At 49.2% G+C, this 19,440-nt stretch overlaps 1 protein-coding gene across 1 annotated transcript in view; it reads left to right on the top strand.

Annotated features, from left to right (window-relative positions):
* The window catches only part of HTRA1 (HtrA serine peptidase 1), a 52,449-nt gene that overhangs the window by 9,361 nt on the left and 23,648 nt on the right, over nucleotides 1–19,440 (top strand). The window contains exons 2-3 of the mRNA XM_045803350.2: nucleotides 16,920–17,019; nucleotides 17,413–17,617. Coding sequence (XP_045659306.1) covers nucleotides 16,920–17,019; nucleotides 17,413–17,617 — 305 coding nt within the window. The remainder of the gene's footprint in view (nucleotides 1–16,919; nucleotides 17,020–17,412; nucleotides 17,618–19,440) is intronic.

The raw sequence follows: 19,440 nt of genomic DNA, 5'->3' as shown, positions 1-19,440 counted from the left end.
CCTGTAGCCCAACCCTTCGCTTTACAGATGGGGAAACTGAGTCACCCGCAGGGAGCATGCTTCTCACAAGCTTACCTGCTCATCAGTGGTGGTGGGGCACTGTAGACTCTGTGCTGGGGCCCAAGGAAGAGCCGTTGAGCCCTTCCCACCTCAGCCATATCTTCCTGCGGGAGCAGGTGGGTGTTTGGGAGGGGACAGGGTCCATGCAGATGATTTTCCTATGAGGCTGAGAAATGGTGGGTACTTTTGCTTAGTCTCCCAAAATGATGCTAAATAAAACATGCCCCCCCCAGCAGTGTCCTTTGGTTGGAAGATGACCCCAAAACTGTCCATGTAATGACTGATTTCTCCTCTCAAGAGTTCTAAGCACATACTATTAATGCCCTTGAATCGTAATTACAGTGCTCTTGCTGAAGGGAAAAAAAAAAACAAAACAGTACAAATATCATGGTGGACATGCCAGATAAATCAGGGCTGAGATGCTTCTGTGCCTTTTAAGCTGTGGTTAGATTTTCTTTGAGAAGAATGTACCAAGCTTCCCTTCTCGTGGCATAAAGGCTCTTGTTAATTTCTTTACCATACTGTATAGATATCTTGGGAAACGCGTTCATACTTTTGATGACATATTTTACTGTTACCAGTTTTTTAAAGTTATAAATATGGTTTAATTACGTCACAGATAAAGAAAAACAGAAAAAGAGCCACAATTCTGGCAGCTTCATCGTCTCTGTCCCAAGCATCACCAGCGTCTGGTTGACCAGTCCCCTCTCTGTGTCCATTTGAGCTGTGGTTGCTGTTGTGAGCGATACTGAAATGAACATTCTCGTGCTCATCATTATTTCTATATCTGGGGTTATTCCCTTGGGAAGATGTTAACAGGTACAACGACTGGATGGAATGATACGGATTTTTTATGCCCTTTGGTGTATGTTGCCAAGTTGTTACCCAAGAGGATTATACCCAGGTTTGTTGCCATCAGCTATAAAATTATCAACCTCTTAAGTCACTGATGGTCGAGGCAGGCAAAAAGAAAGTCCCCCGAAAGAAATCCTTCAAGATAAATAGAATTGGAAGGTACCAAACGAGTCATCCTGCTCAGTGAGTTAACGACCTGGTTGATCTCTAAATTCTTTTTATTCTCAGGTGGATGCTTTTTTCTTTTGTTTTTAAGATTTTATTTGTTTATTTGAGAGAGAGGGAGAGAGAGAGAAAGAACGAGCAGTGGGGAGGGGCAGAGGGAGAGGGAGAGAGAAGCAGACTCACTAGCGTCTTCTGTGAGGAGCCAGGACAGGCGGGGGGATGTGAAGGTCCGAGGTCACAAGTCAGACTATGACCGAGACCGTGAGTCCTGGACACCCAGCCCAGGCGTCTCCACACTGAGCCTCCTGGATGCGAAGGCTGCCCAGGATGCAGGAGGAGACCAGAATGTTTTTGTTTGTTTTGAAAACTGACGAATATGTGTATTCAAATGTTTCTCGTACACATGAACAGAAATATAACATGAACCACATAGATAAAATCCAACATTCTAGTAGCCACATTAAAAGAGTAAAAAGGAAAAAATGACATTTTTTTCCTTTTTTATCACAGTTCTATTGAGACATAATTCACATACCGTAAAATTCACCCTCTTCAAGTGTATGGTTCACTGTTCCCCTATATTCACAGGGGTGCAGCTGTCACCACGATCTAATTCTAGGACGTTTTCATCATGCCCCAAAGAAACCCAGGACCCGTTAGCGCGCACCCCGTACTTCCCCTCTGCTCAGCCCTGGGCGACCACGAATCTGCTTTCTGTCCCTGTAGGTTTGCCTCTTCTGGACATTTCATATTAATGGAATCACACAATGTGTGGTTTTTGATGGCTGGTTTGTTTCACTTAGCGTCATGTTTTCAGGGTTCATTCATGTTGTTAGGTTCTGGAACATTCCATTTTACGACCGCACCGTCTTCTGTTGTGTGGCTATAGGAAGGCCAGACTTTTAATTCTATCTGCTCTTCCTGACCGGGGATCCTAATCCCAGCTGGGAAGGTCACTTTGAAAGTCTAAACTGGTGAGGCAGCCCTGGCTGGTTCTGTCGGAAGAAACCCGAGCGCGGGACACAGGAAACCAGCCTTGAAAACAGGAATATTCTATATGGATGGGAATTATAGGCCAAAAGGAAAAGATCAGGAAATGTACTTTTCAGGTTTATTAGATCATATACCTTTTTTTGGGAGCTGGAAAGGATGTCGGAAATGGTGTCGCCTAGCCCCTCATCATCTTACTGCTGAGGTAACTGAGGCCCAGAGACAGGAAGTGGCTTGTCTGGGGTCTCAGGGCCCACTTTTCACTTCTTACTCGAGCCAAAGATTCCTTCTGGCTTCTGTCAGTTTTACAAATTACCCTCATTCTCTTCCTTGGATCTGGAGGTCCGTGCTCATTACGAATGGGTATGGGGCACTTCTCACGAGGAACTGTCCCCTTCCTGGACGGAGGGCCTTGGTTTGCTGGTCATGTCCCTCCCTGTACCTTCTTGTTCCCCAGCCCGAACCCCAGGCCCACCCCCTCCACCAGGGGGCTGTGGGAGGGGGCCCAGGACGGTTGAGGAGGGTGTCTCCCAGGCCCCTTGAGCAACTCAGCCATCTCCTCCCAGCCTGCTGCTTACGGAGCCTGAACCTTCCCCGCCACTCCAGACATAACAACTAGGAGCAGTCCGAGCAGGAAGAGAACCCAAATGAGAAATCTGGGAAGGTCAAGACCGGAGCCAGATGCTTATCAAGGGGGACGTCAGTAGTGTTTTTGTGAACCAAGCAGTCAGTCGGTTCCCTGATAGTAATAAAAGACACATCATGCTGGGCATTCAGGAGACTTCGGGAAAAAGAAAAACTGTGGGGGAATTGATTGGAAACTTTTTCCCCTAATACAGACAATAGGTCAGGAAAGACTGTCAAAGGCAACAAGACTGACCAAATCCAAGCATTCACCATGGTGTGCAAGGAAGGACCTTTTTTTTTTTTTTTTTTTTATTGGACCAATGAAACCGCAAAGTGATTAGCAATGACAGGCACCATTAAACATAGACACATTGTTCTGGAAAAGGCACCTTTTACCAGCTACGTTGATGCTGAGCCACGCTTGTGACTGACAGCATGTGTAGGGGTTTGCAGCCAACTGGCCAGGTGCCCCCGAAAGCCTGCTGGGGGTCGGGAGAGACCGTCTCAGACTTGTTTGGGTCAGAGTCAGGGTTTGCGCTCCTTCACTTCACCTGCCCTGTTCTTTTCCAGAAACATCTGCGGCAGCCTTGGCCCAGCCTCTGGAGACGGCTCCGCGCTCAGGGCACCGTGGGCATTGGGGGATGGATTCGCAGCCTGAAGTCTGGCGTCAGGAGAGCTTTTCCCACTCTCAGCCGTCTGGGAGACTGCTCCGGAAAGAGAGGGGCTGCCAGCGCTTGGAAGTGCCAGTGTGGGCTGCAAATCGAGGCCAGGCTCCCGGGCTCCGCCTCCTCTTCCTCCTTTATTCGTGATGAGGGGAGAAATAGGTCACACAGAACCCTCCCGAATTTTATTTCTTTATTTCTGTACAGAAGACAGAGGGTATGGGAGTCCCTCATTCAATTTCGAATCTTTAAAAAGAAAAAAAAGGAGCAGTTGCTACTTGTGAATTCAGTTTATTTTAACAAGAAGAGGTCCAAGAGCCTTTGGCCTTGGGAAGTCTGACTCCAAAACCGTGTCTTCCGTTTCGTTCTTCCTTCAATCTGCAGCAGGGCGCTCCTGGCGAGGCACGAGATTTGCAGGTTTATTTTAGACCTCAGCCTGCTGCCTTCGCCACAGCCCGGTGATGCCCCTCTTCTCCCTCCTGTGCCTTTTCTCCGCCAGGTTCAGGGAAACCTCACTGCGCGGGGCCCCCAGCGCCCTGGAATTTGCAGCCGCAGCACTGATTAGAATGGGGGTCTGGTTTCCTGGAATGTGCAAAGTCTCGCTTCTGTTTCTGCTGCCTCCACACCCCAGACCAGCGCTGGGCCAGCCTCTGGGCTGGAGCCGTGGCTGACAAGTGTCCTTGGAATGGAATCGAGTGGGACAGACAGAATGCAGTCACTCAAACTGGAGTAAATGAGTCTTGCGAGGCGTCTTTGCTGCTCACACCTGCCCCCCCCCCCAGGCAACCACTCTTGCCAACGGGAGGCCCCAGCCCCTTTGCACTTCATGACTATTACCCATTAGGAACCTGCTTAAACTGATTTCTCTGCGGACCCTCAGGGAGAAAGTCGTGAACGTTCACTGTAAGAGGAGGAAGCTTTCCGTTTCTCCGCCGCCGTCTGGCTCCTGTAATGCAGCCTGCCCGCCTCTCGAGGTCATTCTCGAATTCATCATTCAACCTCACAAAGAGAGCTTTTCTTAGTGAAAAAGCATCCCCCTCGCCCTCCCTGAATGTGGACCAGCACCCCTCCCAGCGGCGCGGTGTCAGGTTAGTGACCCGCCTGCTTCGGCCCCGGTCTCCGCACACCTACACAAGTGGGACAGGTGACCTGCTGCGGCCTCAGGCGCCTGTGCCCGGCAGAGTAAGGAGCCCAGTTCCAACTATGACATCAAAAGGCCCGCTGGGGCCAGCAGCGTGGCGGGGCCCGTCACTGAGCGAAAGCCACGGTGTTCTTGCCATCACAGCGACGGGCCATGGCAGGCGCTCCCTATCAGTCGGCCTTGGCCTGCAGCCCTCCTGTCTCTGCTTTGTTTTGTCTCTCTGCTGTTGCACCCCCCGCCCCCACCCCATCAGAAGTGTAGGGACCTTGGGCTCAGGGCAGTGCTGGGGAAATAGGCGCATCGGAGGGCCAAGCTTTGGATCCAGCTCTGACTGCCTTTCCGCCCACCCTCCACCCCGCCAGGCTCCACTGGCCCCTCTCTGAAGGTTCCAGGCTGAGCAGAACAGAGCAGGACTGGGCGGGGGAGAGCAGGTGATGTGCCAGGGGTGTAATTTCCCCCTGGAGGTCCCCTCTGGATTTGGGCCCAGATTTATTTACCCAGCAAGTAGCTTGTTGGTAGTTATTTTTAATTTGGCCAAGCTAGGGACAAAGAAATGTTCAGACGTGCCCCTCGGACCATCGAAAGATGAAACGGAGGACGGCCCCCAGCACGCACTCCCGTGGCAATACGTTCTGGGGTGTCCGTGGATTGTGGGCCTGAGCTGAGGCTGGCACTTGGAGGATGGAGCTCCAGAGGCAGGACCTCATATGGGGGGCTCAAGCTCGGGGGTTTGGGGCCGTGGGAAGGTGGCTGATGACAGCTGAGGAGTGTGTCCCAGACCCCTTAAGCAACTGAGCCCTTCCGAAAGACTAAATATTTCAGGACACCCCACTCGGGACCTGCTGTGGTGGTTTCTCTATTTACAATTTCTGAACCAGTGGGAGCCTGGCTGGCTGTGCTTCTGCTGGTGGCCAGGGGAAATGTCCCAAGGTTTTGGGGCTGGACCTTGAGTCTAGAGCAGTGGTGGGTCTGAGCTGGCATCTCAGGGGTGATTTCTTTTTTTTTTTTTTTTAAAGATTTTATTTATTTATCTGAGAGAGAGAGAAACAGCCAGTGAGAGGGGGAACACAAGCAGGGGGAGTGGGAGAGGAAGAAGCAGGCTCCCAGCGGAGGAGCCTGATGTGGGGCTCGGTCCCAGAACTCTGGGATCACGCCCTGAGCCGAAGGCAGAGGCTTAACGACTGAGCCACCCAGGCGCCCCTCAGGGGTGATTTCTTCTCCTGGTCATCACATGGTGGTGCGGAAGAGGGGCTTCTGCCCCTCAGGTGAAAATGGGAACGTGTTTTCCGTTGGCCTTCTTCTCTAACATTTTGTGCCTTTGCCTTTGAAGGGACTTCATTTCTTTTGTCACTTGTGTCCAGACCCTTGTGACAGAAGGAAGAGAAAGGCTGGAATGGGAGCTCGAGGGGGCCCGGGCCAGCGGAGGAGGGCGAGCTGTCCCCGACCGCCCTCCCGCGGTCCCTTGGCCAGCAGGCCCTGGCCGACTCTGGCCTTTTTGGCTGAGTTCCTTTCTTCACATTTCTTGTCCTTCTCCCTGCATCCTGCCAATCGTTGGAACCGGGCTGTGCTGTGATTTGTAGGCTTGAAAGGACCAATACCTCTAGTGGCGCTTAAGGCTGCAGCAAGTAGGTGAAATGTCAAGTGATACCTTCCCTTTCTCCTCGAGAGCCGGGAGGGTCCTTGGAAGCCACCCAATCGAGCCTCCTTATTTTAAAGTTGAGGAACCTTCAGCCCCAAGGGGCTTGCCTGAGATCACACACTTGCCTCCCCCGTGTGGGAGCGGTGCCCACACCTTGGGCAATGGAAGGGGGGTGACTGCCTCCCAGCACGTGGGCTGTCCCTCCGCCCCCGAAGACTGCCTGTGGGCTCTTGGGCTCGGCCTGATTCAGCATCTCCGTGAGCCCCCAGGAGTTGCTTCTCAGTACTTCGTCTGCTCTTTGGGTTTTAAATCAAATGAAATGGAAATGCAGGCAGGGCCGGCTTCGTGGGTGTGCAGCCTGGGCGGTCCATGCTCGGAAGAACCCCATACCTGGGTTCACGCTCTGCTGTCACCCTCTTGGGTTTCTTAATACTTTTGGAACAAGGAGCCCCTGCATTTTTGTTTTACACGGGGCCCCGCAAATCATCTGTCCTGTCCTGAATGTAGGACAGTGCATTAAAATGCCAGTGATTTGATCAGTCTGCTCTTGCAACTGATTTGAATTTCGGGAACATGCTGTTCCCTGTGAATAAAGGGGGATTCATTTCTTTTCCCTCGAATACACTGTGTTCTGTTTTCCAAATTAGCTCTACTTCTCGATTCTGTTGGGAAATTGGAAGGCGCGATTGTTCTCGTTGGAAGCCAAGGTTGGACTGTGAATCCTGAGCTCTGGCCCTGAGCTCTCAGGCACGGAAGTGGGAAGCATTTTCCTACAACCGTGGGGGCTACAGGGGGCTGGAGGCTGAGTAAAGGACCTGGAAGGGAGGCTAGAGCTGCAGAGCAGAGGGGCTAGCCTCGCACCTGTGCCACCTGCCAGCTCTGGGGGCACGAGTCACATGCTCCACTTCTCTGCCTTACTTCTCAGACCCTTCATTTCTCCATCATTCCATAGACTGGGCCTAAGATCCACCTTACAGGCTTGCAGGAATAATGAGAGGCGGTGCTTCCTGAGTGCCTGGCGTTGTGCTTGACACAGAGTAGATGCTAAATAAATGAGTACGAGTGCGGTGTTATTACTTGATCGCCGACATTGCGGATTGGGTGGGACTTGACTAGCTGTCTGGGAGAGTAAGAATTCCAGGCAGGAAGACAAACAGCGCGAGTGCAAGGAGGTGGGCTGGCGCGTGGTGGTTTTGGAGGCAGTGAGAGGTTTGTCGCGGGGGAGAGTACACATCAAGAAGTCCTGGGATAGAGAGTTGGGGACTCTGGGGGAGGGAGCTGTGCTCAGGAGATGGAGACCAGCAGGGGGGTCCTGCAGTAAGTTCATGTGCCCCAGGGGGTAACTGTCATTTCGGGGGAGACACCTGAAAGTGGACCAGGTGTGCCTGAATTAGAATGCAGAAATGGGATTCTGAGAAGGCTTGGAATTGTGGGAAGAGGCACTCGGAGGCGCTGAAATACACCCGGGCAGTGGCGCACCTGCTGCGAGCTGGGAGGTGATGGTGTGAGCGCAGGCGTTGTGCGCGTTCTCTCCCTTAGGACTCACAACCGCCTGGAGGAGGTGGTGTTATCTTCCTGCTGCAGAACGGGAGACTGAGGCTCAGACAGGGTCGCTGCCCGAAGTCACACGGCTGTAAAGGGGCAGAATCAGGATTTGAGGCCAAGTCTGGCTCGGGAGTCATCCTGGCACTAGTGGGAGCCTTGGGACCTTTCCCAGCCTTGCTGACCCTGCTAGGAACCTACTGGAGTTGGAGGTCAGCGCGGCCCTCCGTCCATCCCTGACACTCCGAGCGTCAGATGGGGGGGGGGGCAGGTCTGCCTGGAGGAGGCACAAGTGTGGAGCCGAGGACAGGGGCAGGGTATCCAGGACCCATTGTTAGGATTCTGGAGCCAGGTCTGAGGCAGCTGCCCCCACTGGTGCGGCCCTGGGGCTTTCCTGGGACTGCCCTGGAGGCCCTGCAGGGCTCCCTGGGTCCTTCTACAGCAGATGCCTCCCATGCCGGCCATGCTCTCTGCTCGGGGACTGAGAGTCCTGGCAGCTGGGACCGTGAATCCTATAGGTGCAGCTCCGAGGTGCCCCCACCCCCACCCCTTACACTGAGAGCCGGTCACAAACTCCAGAGGGGCCTGGGAGCCGGGAATGCGTGGGACTCGGGCCTGCTACTTGGGTAGGATTGGCACTCCCGCCTCCCTGCTGGCAGGTCCGGGTTTTACGGGATCTGAAACTTGTACAATTTGGGGGAACCTCTTTAAGAAAAAGAATTCAAAATTATAAATACAACATTAGGCATGGACATGATCTTTATTTAGATTGAAAAAGCAAACCGCCACAAATTGCATGGTTTTTTAAAGTGAGAAAACACTACAGACCCCAAAACCCAGACAAATATCATGATGTTGTCATTAACTGCCAAATACACCTTCACCTTTAAAATACCTTCCCTCCCCTCTATATTTTTTAGCTATAGACTCTCTGATCACGTTTTCATATGACAGTGAGTTTGTAATGTTTCCTGTGGAGAGAATAGAATGAATTATTATTATTATTGTTGTTGTTGTTGTTATTTAGTCTTTCCTCTGGGCATATTTCTCCACTACCATATACTTCCAGGCCAGATCACCATATCCCATACAACCTCGGGCTTGCACTAGGGAGCTGGCAGGATGGGAGAGTGGGAGTGTCCCTGGAAACCACTTCTGTACCGGGATAGAAATGCAGAAGTGACTTCAAAGCACATAAGTGTATCTAATGAAACCCAAGCAAAACGATTCTACAGTTTGACTTTGAGCCACATCCCCAAATGCTACAGCTGCTCTGATAGGACTGGAGATGTGTGGCAGAGGGAAGGAGACAGTGGCCTCAGCCAACTGCCGTTCAAATATTTTTATAAATATTTTTGGTGTTATTTATTAACTATTTTCCAAAAAGTGTCCGACAACTGAACACTTTGCTAGGGCCCCTCACAGGGCCAGTGTTTCCTTTCAGCCTTCACTGTAAACCTACCTTTGCTCTGAATTACTGCCACTGTGTGGGGATTCAGGGTCCTCTGGTGAAGGGAGCCCAGGGGACATCAGGCAGAGGATTTTCATGGCTTGTGACACGCTTAGTGTCCCAGGAATTTTTTCGTGGTACCCCCTAGGCCAGAAGAAATACCTAATGGTTCTATTCATCAAGTAATTAGGTCCCAACACCTGAATAAATGTTTGTGCCTTTACAGTATAATCGTCACTTGAAAAGAAAATCAAGGAAAAATGGTATTGTAATTTTGTTATTCAATAACCGCACCTGTTTATTAATGGGCTAGGTGTACTGCTGGGTGCCATAGAGCCTCTTCAGGCTTGGAATCAGATTGGACACTGTCACCCCCATTTCCAAGTTCAACATTGATTTTTGTACAGTTCTTGCTTTGAATCACCGTGACCACCAGAATCCAAAGTGACAAAGGAAATCATCTGAAGGATTATAGTGCAATCTGATCTTGAAACTGATGTCCAGCAGATATCAAGTATCACTGTGTTTCCGCAGAAAACTTGAACTATCCTGTGCGTTTGCCGTGGCGCTCCAGGGTGCCTTGGGGCAGAGTTTGAGAACCACGGCATTAGGACCGTAAACACTTACTTCTTTCTTCTCCCTGCCCCACATCTAATCTTTGCCTGACATTTTTACCTTAAATATTTAAAAAAGCACACCCTTTGATGTTTTTAAAGCACATACCCGATTTTGTGTTTAATCTTTGCCTGGAAACACAAATAAAAGTCTGTCTGTTGGTTCCTAGTCCCCACATTGTGATTTTCATTTTCACTGCCACACATTTTCGGCACTGTGATAATGTATGTCAAATACTTAACTTAGTGCCTGGCTCTTTTTGGCAAACACTTAATAATGGAAGTGTCTGTTATGCTAATTCTGATACTGATTAATGAAACTCAGCAACGCTGTGTGTATCTCTCTTTCCTCCTGTAAGGAAGTTGTTGAAAGGAGTTAAGAAGTTGTATCTGTAAAACTCCGGGGGACATGGGCTCCAAGGAAGTAACATTTATGGAGTCGTGTGCTTTCCTAGTAGTTTATAAAGAGGAGACAGGAATCATTTATTATTTTTGGATGAAATCCTGGCAATTTTAAAACTCATTAAATTATAGGAAATGTTGGCTACTCTTAATGGGTCATTTGTTGTGTTAAAAATCGGTAATGATAAATATTTATTAGATGACTGGAAAGGCCTGTCCCGTAAAATGTTGTGACTCATCAAGCTACTAATCCTAGTTATTCAGAATTTTTCAGTTTAAAATAAAATCACGTAGCATAAGTCATTTGATTTTCTCTTTTTGAGAATTATTTAGAATATCCTAGGTTTTTTTGCTTTCCATATAACCTTCCGAAATAGCTTATCAATTTCTACACAAACACCTGCCGGGATTTGCATGGGGAGTATGCTGAATCTGTAGGTCAATTTTGGGAGAATTGATGGCTTGACATAGTGAGTCTTCTGACTCATGAGTATGGTGTATCTTTTGATTTACCTAGGTCTTTTAAAATTTATTTCAGCAAAAAGGAGAGAGGAAACAAACCATAAGAGACGCTTAATGATGGAAAACAAACTGAGGGCTGATGGAGGGAGGTAGGCAGGGGATGGGCTAGATGGGTGATGGGTATTACAGCGGGCACTTGCTGTGATGAGCACCGGATGCTATATGTAAGTGATGAATCACTGAATTCTACTCCAGAAACCAATGTTGGACTGTATGTTAACTACCTAAAATTTAAATTAAAAAATAATAAAATAAAACTTATTTCAGTCGTGTTTTGCACATACTTCATTAAATATTTACCTACCTATTAAGTATTTTTGACGCTATTATAATTGGTATTTTAAAATTTTCGATTTCCAATGGTTTATTATTAATACATAGAAATACAGTTGTGTATGTTGACCTGTTCGCCCGTGACATTGACAAACTCACTTATTCCACCAGTATATTTACAGATTCCTAAGCAACTTCCACATGCGCTGTTGTGTCATCTTCAAATACTAGCAGTTTTATGTTCTCCTTTCTAATCTTTATGCCTTTGATTTCTTCTTCTACCTTAATTATTCCAACCAGGACATCGGTAAAACACTGAATAGAAGTGGTAAGAGTGGAATGTCCTGGTCTTGTTCTCGTTTTTAGAGAGAAAGTATTCAGTCTTTCACTATGAAGTATGATATTAGTTTTAGGTTTTTTATTGATCCCTTTTATCAGGTTGAGGAAGTTCTCTTTCTAGTTCGCTGAGTGTTTTTATTGTGAATAGGTGTTCAATTTTTGTCACATCTTTTTGCTTCTATGGGATAATCATTTGGGTTTTCTTAGTATTCTAATGTTAAACCTTATCTATTTATTTATTTTAAAGATTTATTTATTTGAGAGAGAGAGTGTGCCCGCGTGCGCGGGGGAGGGGGAGAGAGAGAATATCCAAGCAGACTCCTGCTGAGCGCAAAGCCTGATGCAGGGGTTGACCCACAACCCATGAGTTCAGGACCTGAGCCAAAACCAGGCGTGGACACTCAACTGACTGAGCCACCCAGGCGCCCAATGTTAAACCTTATTTATCCTTTCCTGGAATAAACCCCACCTGGTCACGATATATTATTCTTTTTGTTAAATTGTTGAGTTCTTTTATTTTTCCCCTAAATTGCTGAGTTCTGTTTGCTAAACATTTTAAGGACATTTGATGTGTGTTCATGTTGGATATTTGTCTGTAGTTTTCTTATAATGTCTTTTGTCTGGCTTTTATGTTAGAGTAATGCTGGGTTCATAAAATAAGTTGGGTAGTGTTTTCCCTATTCTATTTTTGGGAAGAGTTTGTGAAGTATTAGAACTTTTTCTTTCTTAAGTGTTTGGTAGAATTCACCCATGAAGTCACGAGCCTGAAACTTTCTTTGTGGAAAGGTTTTTAACTGCAAAGACAATTTCTTATTCGGGTTATCTATGTCTTCTTGAATGAGCTTTGGTAAATTATGACTTTTAAAGAAGTCTGTCCATTTCATCTAAGCTGTAGAATTTATGTGCAGAAATTTGTCCAGAATATTTCCGTATCATACTTTTAATGTCTGTAGGCTCTATAGTGATGCTTCCTCTTTGATTCAAGATGTTGGTCATTTTATCTCTTCTGTTTTTTTCATTAATCAGGAATGTAAAAAACACCTTCCCTCCGCCTTTCTGAATTCGGAATCACCAGCTTTCTGTAAATGGTGGGCTATTACTGAACTTCAGTCAGTTCCAGCTTTCTGTACAATAATGGAGCGATTAGAACTGTTAGAAGGGCCAGCCTTGACCCTGTGTGAGGCTTTTCATTTTCATTACCTTCTGCCACATTGCTTTGGCCTACGAGGCCCTCACTTTATAGAGGGAGTTATATTTGTCTTCTGAGGCAGTTCGGTGGCTCCTTGTGAGTTTTAGAGTACAGATGGGCTGCAGTTCAGGTTAGATTATCCTGTTGACCCAGCTCCCTCTTTCCCTTCTGCAGTGGCTGTGGGTTAGCCTTGTACACAGGGGAGCACAGGTAAACATCAAAGCCAGAAAAATTGGCCTGCCACCCTGCTTCCCCTTGGTCTCTGCCTCTGCAGGGGTGCCCATGATGGTCCTGTCAGGAGGAGTTTCCAGGACCTACACAAATTTGCCAAAGTAGGGAGAGGAGTTCCCTCCCTGCTGTACCACTGGGGTGTGTCACGCTCACACCTGTCCAGAGCTGCCTACTGAGAAGCACCTTTATCTGTTCTCTTTTTATTTTTAATTTTAAACTGTATGCCATGACTTGGCCAAGCACGTTATCTAGAGTAACTCATAAAATCAGCATCAAAACCACTTTGAGGAAGATGTTACTGTCATCACATTTTATGGACAAGGGGATAACTCTTGGAGGACTGAGGTGACATACTTAAGTCACACAGCAGATAAGTGTTGTGCGGAATGTCACACTCTGATCTGTCTGAGACCACTCCTGTGCTCTTAGCCATTTGCCCCATACTCAGTGGCCTGGACACTCCAACCCTCCATCCGTCTGCATCACTTAGACACCGGGTCGTGGCAGAGCCAGCCTGGGTCCACCTCTGGGGATTCTCCACCTCGGTTGACCCCTCTGGAAGGAAGACAGTTGGCTGGCAGTTGAGATCAGAGCAAATGGAGGCAGCCAGGGATTGTGAAGACCAGGGGGCAGTGGCAGCCTCCTCTCGTTTGATGGACAACCTTTCACATGGAGCGGGACTCTGACACGGAGCCATGCTGCTCTTAGAGACACATTTATTGCTCGTTCTGAAATAGCATTTTGAGAAGCCAAACACTTCTTCTTTGGTTTGACATCTTGCCCATGTTTGAACAATTAGTTGGTGTTCCTTATGTTCATTGTTTCTGCTCTATTTCATTTTCCCGTCGCTGCTGGTCCACTCAGTGATGGTAATGGAGGTCACTGGTTGCTTTTTCATCTAAGCCACACAATTAAGGCTTGTCAGTTGGGCTTTGCATTATGGTCTGTCCTCCCACTTCTCCTTTCTGTTTACTCATCTGCAGAGTTTGGAGAGTCCTGTGCCCAGTCTCAAATTCCACAAGCTCTTTATCTTGCTGCAGCTTGTTGGGGTGAGGGGGAGAGAGGGGATTAGATCATAGAATGCTGGAGCTGGACAGGTTGGACTTTGCAGCTCATTCTAGAGGCACCTGGCCCCATTTTACAGATGGGGAAATGGAGGCCACCCAGCAGACAGGACAGGACCTGGGCCTTCTGGTGCCCAGGCCGGTGTCCTCCCTGCTCTCCATATTGCTTTTCCCGGGAGCACAGTTCCTGGAGCCTCTCTCGCTAGTTTGTGTGAGAAAGCAAGTGGTTCTCACATTAGCTGGAAAAACCCATGTTCCTTTTTACTCCTGCTGTGGGCAAATTCTCCCATGCCTGCTTTGGCAAGTCGGAAAGAGGAAGTGAGTTAACGGGCCCCAGTGGCAAGACCCTGGTGACTGCCCTACTTGGGAGGGCCTCTGCAACTCCACGCTGCCCTGTGGGGTGCTGGCCTTTGGGTGTTAAACCTCCTTTTGGTCTTTCCCGGGAAGCTGGTCTGAGGAAGCCCAGATGCGTGTGTTTACAGCTGTCTCTGGGTGATGTTCGCCAGGTTCTGTGGCCAGAAGGAATGTTTCTATCCCCTTCTTTATAGCTCCCTTCGGAGCACTTGGGGAGACAGACCAATAGCAACCACCTAGAAACCTGGGAGGGCGGCAGATAGTGTGGGGCCAAGATTAAGAGGAAAAGTTGTAGATCTGCCCAGATTTTCCCGTCATCTCTTCCCTCTATTAAGAAAATTTAGGGTCTATGAGAAGTCCTTGAGGGTCTGTGAGCCTCAGTTTCCCTAAATATAATACGAGCCCAATATCTGATTTTCCTCATCCTTAGGGAGGGGGGAAATAAAAATAGGTGCCGTATGAAAGGGCTTTGAAAGCAAAAACAACAAAATGATGCTACCGTGAACTTGTTGAATGAGTTTTCCTTGCCTAATAGGTGCAGATCTTTTTCCGACCTTGGAAAAGCATGCTCTGCAATGCTCTGCAATGCAGTTCCACCCCTGAAGCAGAGCAGTTCAGAGCCCGGTAGCCAGGGCCGGGAGGGGCCCTGTGCTTGTCCATGGTCTCTCACTTCCCAGAGGGAAGGCTTGGGAGAGGCAGGCTCGTCCCCTAGATGTCCTGGGGCCCAGTGGTATGGCTCGCATGGCCGATGTCTCTGGTGGGGACACACAGCCGTGGCAGGGACCGAGGAAACAGTCCGGACAGGTGCTGTGGGGCCGCCAGGGAAGCCTGTGGATATGCAGCTCTGAGGGCCACCCAGGACTTGAAAGGGTCCCAGCTTTGACGGCCGGCCCCGAGCCCGGGCAGTGGCTGCAGCCCTCCCTCAATAGGGGTGTGAGTCTCTGTGTGCGTGTGCGTGTGTGTAGGTGTGTGTATGAGTGTGGGTGTGTGCCGCTGTGGTTGGGTGTGAGTGCATGTACGTGTGTGTAAGAGTATGCATATGTGAGTCTGCATATGTGTGTGTGTGCACATGCGTGTGCATGAGTGTGTATGTGAGCCGGTGAGTGTGAGAGTATATATATGCACGTGTATGTGAGACGGAGGCTGTATGTGTGAGTGGGTCAGTGTGAGTGTGCATGCTCACGGCTGAGAGTGTAAGTGTGGGTGTGGGTTTGTGCTCCTGCGAGTGTGTGTTTGTGCATGTGTGTTCAGGGTGGGGAACACAGGCCCTTAGGTGAATTAAGGGGCAGTGTCGCAGGCCAGTGGTTTCTTTTTAAACTGCAAAGTCATGTTGTGAATCCCTCTGAGTGAGCTGTGACAGGGAGTGACAGGTGTGGGGGACAGATCAGGGCTCCTTAGACCATCTGTGGTGAAGGAACAGACCTCTTTTCCTGTATTTCCTATCCATTATGGACCAATTAAAATATGCCAAAAATGAATGCCTACCGAAATGTCATAAGAAAGACACAAAATATAAGCCCCAATTTAAATTTTTTCGATGCAATGGATAGAAGATTACTCTCTCAAATTGCTCTAAAGGTTTCTGAAAGCTGTCTGCCTGTGTCTGCAGAGGACCAAGGGGTAGCTGGCAGAGCCTCTGGTCCCTGGAGCCTGCTTTGTGTAGCATAAGGCTAGGCGGCTGGCCCAAGGGCGGTGACTGGTCCAAGGGAGACAAGGAGAGCGAAAGGAAGGGGTGTGTGGGTTCCTTGCTGCAGACTAGGCTAGAACCTCTCTAGCCTGTGAGGGCAGAGACAGATGTGTTGAGGGATATCAGCAGGTGGCACGGATTTGGGGCCAGGGCGGCAGGCTCGGGTTGCACTTCCTGGGGCCACAGTGGCCCCTGCCACCACCTGTGCCAACAGAATGGGTGTCCTGGGACCTGAGTCTCCAGTAGCTCATTTCTGAACCAGATGCCACGGTGTGTGCATCTGCTTGGTGGAAACCAATTTTTGGCCTTGCTGGGTGAGAGCCCTCCATTGGGATGTGGGGTGACTTTGTCTGAAAGTAGCTTTGAAATGGGGGTTCGCTAATTATGTGTGTATATGTTTGTATAGAAATTATGGTCATTTGATTTCTCTTTCTCTCCCCCCCCCCCCAATGGTATCAAGGCACCTCTTGTGCCTTCTGGCCTGGAATGTCCCCGGGGATTGGAATAAACAAGTCGTAGTGGAAAACTGCTCTGGGGACAGACGGTGGCCTCTGTTCACCTTGTGGGATCAGCGGGAAGATGGGATCCCTTTCTTTGCCTTAATGCCTCTGCCGTCTGTACCGTCTAGGGGGCATCTCCTCAAAAGCAACCCCAGCCCTCCCCTTGGTTGTGGTGGTGGTGGTGGTGGTGGTGGTGGTGGCGGCGGCGGCGGCATGTTGGGAGCGGCTGCTTCTCTGTGGCGCTGTGGGAACTGGCAGGGGCGTGGTGGAGGGTGGTGCCGTGGCTGTGACCGTGACCCCTTGCCCCACCCCCTTTGCAGAGGACCCGCTAGGAGGTCAGGTATCAGCTGGTGCCTCCGGCCCAGTATTTTTGCAGCGAAACCATTGGAAGGAAAGAAACAGAGCATGGTGTCACCTCTTACCTGAGTGGGTGTTCCCTTGAGAGCCCTGAGGACCTTTGCTGCGGGGCACAGGTCTGGGGTCTTGTCCTCACTTGTCCGGGGTTCCAGAGGTCTGGGTGTGTATTTTGGCTTCTTCTCACCCGTGCCTGTCTCAGGAGACCAGAGCACAGAGCATAATGTCTTGACGTGTCCTGTCTTCTCTCTGTTCTCAGGGCAGGAAGACCCCAACAGTTTGCGCCACAAATACAATTTCATCGCCGACGTGGTGGAGAAGATCGCTCCTGCCGTGGTCCACATCGAGCTGTTTCGCAAGTAAGGACGGCCTCCTTGTTTCCCCACGGCCCCTGTGGGGCTGTCTCTGGGGCACTTGGAAGTGTCCAAGAGCCACTGAATATGTCCCTACGGGAAGATAACTCTTCCCCCTTAGGACGCTTTCCCTTTAGACTGTTGGAACATACATTCTTGACCCTTCTAGATGATTTCAGAACCTCTAGCTCTGAAGAGAGTCCCTAAGAATATTTTGTAAGTGGAATTTTTCGATGCTTGCTAAGATCGGTAGCCTTCCATTGTTTTAGTGTGAAATAGACCCGCCGTGTCAAGTAAACGCCTAGATGCATGTTTCTGTTACAAAGCCAGTGAATCGGTGTGTGGAAGAGTTGATCTGAAGGTACTGTGGGCTTAACTGGGTTCTTCTCTGGGTTCTAGGCTTCCTTTCTCTAAAAGGGAGGTGCCGGTGGCCAGTGGGTCTGGCTTTATCGTGTCCGAAGATGGACTGATTGTGACGAACGCCCACGTGGTGACCAACAAGCATCGGGTCAAGGTCGAGCTGAAGAACGGTGCCACCTACGAAGCCAAAATCAAGGACGTGGACGAGAAGGCAGACATCGCCCTTATCAAAATTGACCACGAGGTACGCGTGCTCCCTCCGGAAGACCTGAGTTCCCAGGTGGCAAAACCCGGAGAAGTCAGGGGCCCCAGAGCACCCCGATTTCCTGAGAACCAGTCGAGCCTGGACCCCAGCAGAGCATTTAAGAGATACTGAGTGTGGCCTGCGGTGGGGGAAAGTGGGGGGAGCTCATGGAAGCTTCTTTAATAAGCAGACTATAAGATCAGAGTTTTAAAAACAGAAGCTTACATTTTTATAAAAGAAAGCAATAGGTTTATAAAGAAATTAGTAGGTAAGCAGTGAACATTGAGTCTCCCATTTCTGACGCAACTCTTGTTCATTTGTGTTCGTTTTTGTTCATTTGTGCATTTCATGGGTTCAAAAACAAACCAGGTCTTCCAAATTGGGTTTTTGCAGGGTTACTGGATGTATGCGTGTGGTTTTTTTTTTTAAGATTTATTTATCATTTGAGAGAGGCGGGGGAGGCAGAGGGAGAGGGAAAGAAAGAAGCCCAAGCAGACCCCCCACTGAGCAGAGAGCCACTCACAGGGCTCGATCCCACGACCCGATCATGACCCGAGCTGAAACCACGAGTTGGACGCTTAACCAGCTGAGCCACCCAGGGGCCCCTCTAGATGTGTTTTAAAACAATCCTCCATTCTTAAAAATGTTTTGGAAAGCTTGAATTAAAGCAAAGCTAATGGATTTCTTTCTTACAGAACTTCTCAAAACTTTTCATATGCAGATGCACACAGGGGTCTCCCACAAAGGGTGTGCACTCCAAATGATAATCGTCTGAGCTTAGAACTTTTTTTTTTTTTTTTTTGGCAAAACTGAGACATAGTGAGTTCAATCTGGGAAATGCTGTGTTTGAAAATGGTTTGCTTTCTATTTAAATATTCTCCTTGCAGTCATTTTGGCTCTGTTGGGTTTGTTTAGTGAAGGCTTCGTATCTGAAATGAAATCCAATTCTTACTCGACCATCCGCAATTTCCACTTGTTGGTATATGTGGATGGAGGAGGTTTGGTCTGCAGTGAGATTGCATTTTTTGGTTTCTTCATGCCCTTGTCATTCCTTCCTCTGCAAGGAAGGAAGACTCCCGGTAGGCTGGAGTCTTCTTGTTGGCGCAGGGAAAGATCCTAGACTGAGAGCCACCCGGGGTCTTCTGACGCAGCTCTCCGCGTACACTCTTGCCTGGATGTGGGCTGTGCGGGCAGACCAGTGTAGTATCCCACGGGCTGTTTTCTGTCTGTGTATTGTGCATCAGGACAGAAACAGGCTCCGCAGTGGGTGTAGGAAACTGGCCTTTAGTGAGGTCTCAATCGGATATCATTTCTGTTAGGTAACTGTGGAATTTCTGGCAACAGCTATCTTCGAAAATGTGTTTATTGGTCACGACATAATCATAAGGACTTCTGCTTGATGAGCTCCAACGCTGATCCAGCTTCTGTGTTCACTTGTAACTCCCACCTAATCAGCAACATAGCTGTATCATCCGTATTTTACGGAGGACGAAACAGGGGCTCAGAGAGCTTAAGTAACCTGCCCGAAGTCACACAGCCGCGCTCCAGGGAAACTAACCTTCCAAGCCAAGCCAGGCTGCTGACTCCAAGTACCCCAGGCCAGGGCCGTCGCTGGAGGGATGGAACCTGGCCTTCTGGTGGGATGGGATGGCTGGACTTTAAATAGCCCCCGGGAGGGCTGGTGCTTGCCTGTTTAGGAACATGCCGCTAGAAAGGTGTCCAGGATGTGGTAGTCTCACCGGAAGGAGGCTAGCCAGAATAGCACATCCTGTGGCCACATGCAGGACTTTTCAGCTCCCCCCCGGGCCCTGGAAGGCAGCCAG

The sequence above is a fragment of the Ursus americanus genome, chromosome 6 (assembly GCF_024610735.1).
Source record: "Ursus americanus isolate L20-20 chromosome 6, mUrsAme1.1.p, whole genome shotgun sequence".
Taxonomy (NCBI): domain Eukaryota; kingdom Metazoa; phylum Chordata; class Mammalia; order Carnivora; family Ursidae; genus Ursus; species Ursus americanus.
The sequence above is the reverse complement of the archived record's forward strand: the minus strand, read 5'-3'. Positions and strand labels throughout refer to the sequence as shown.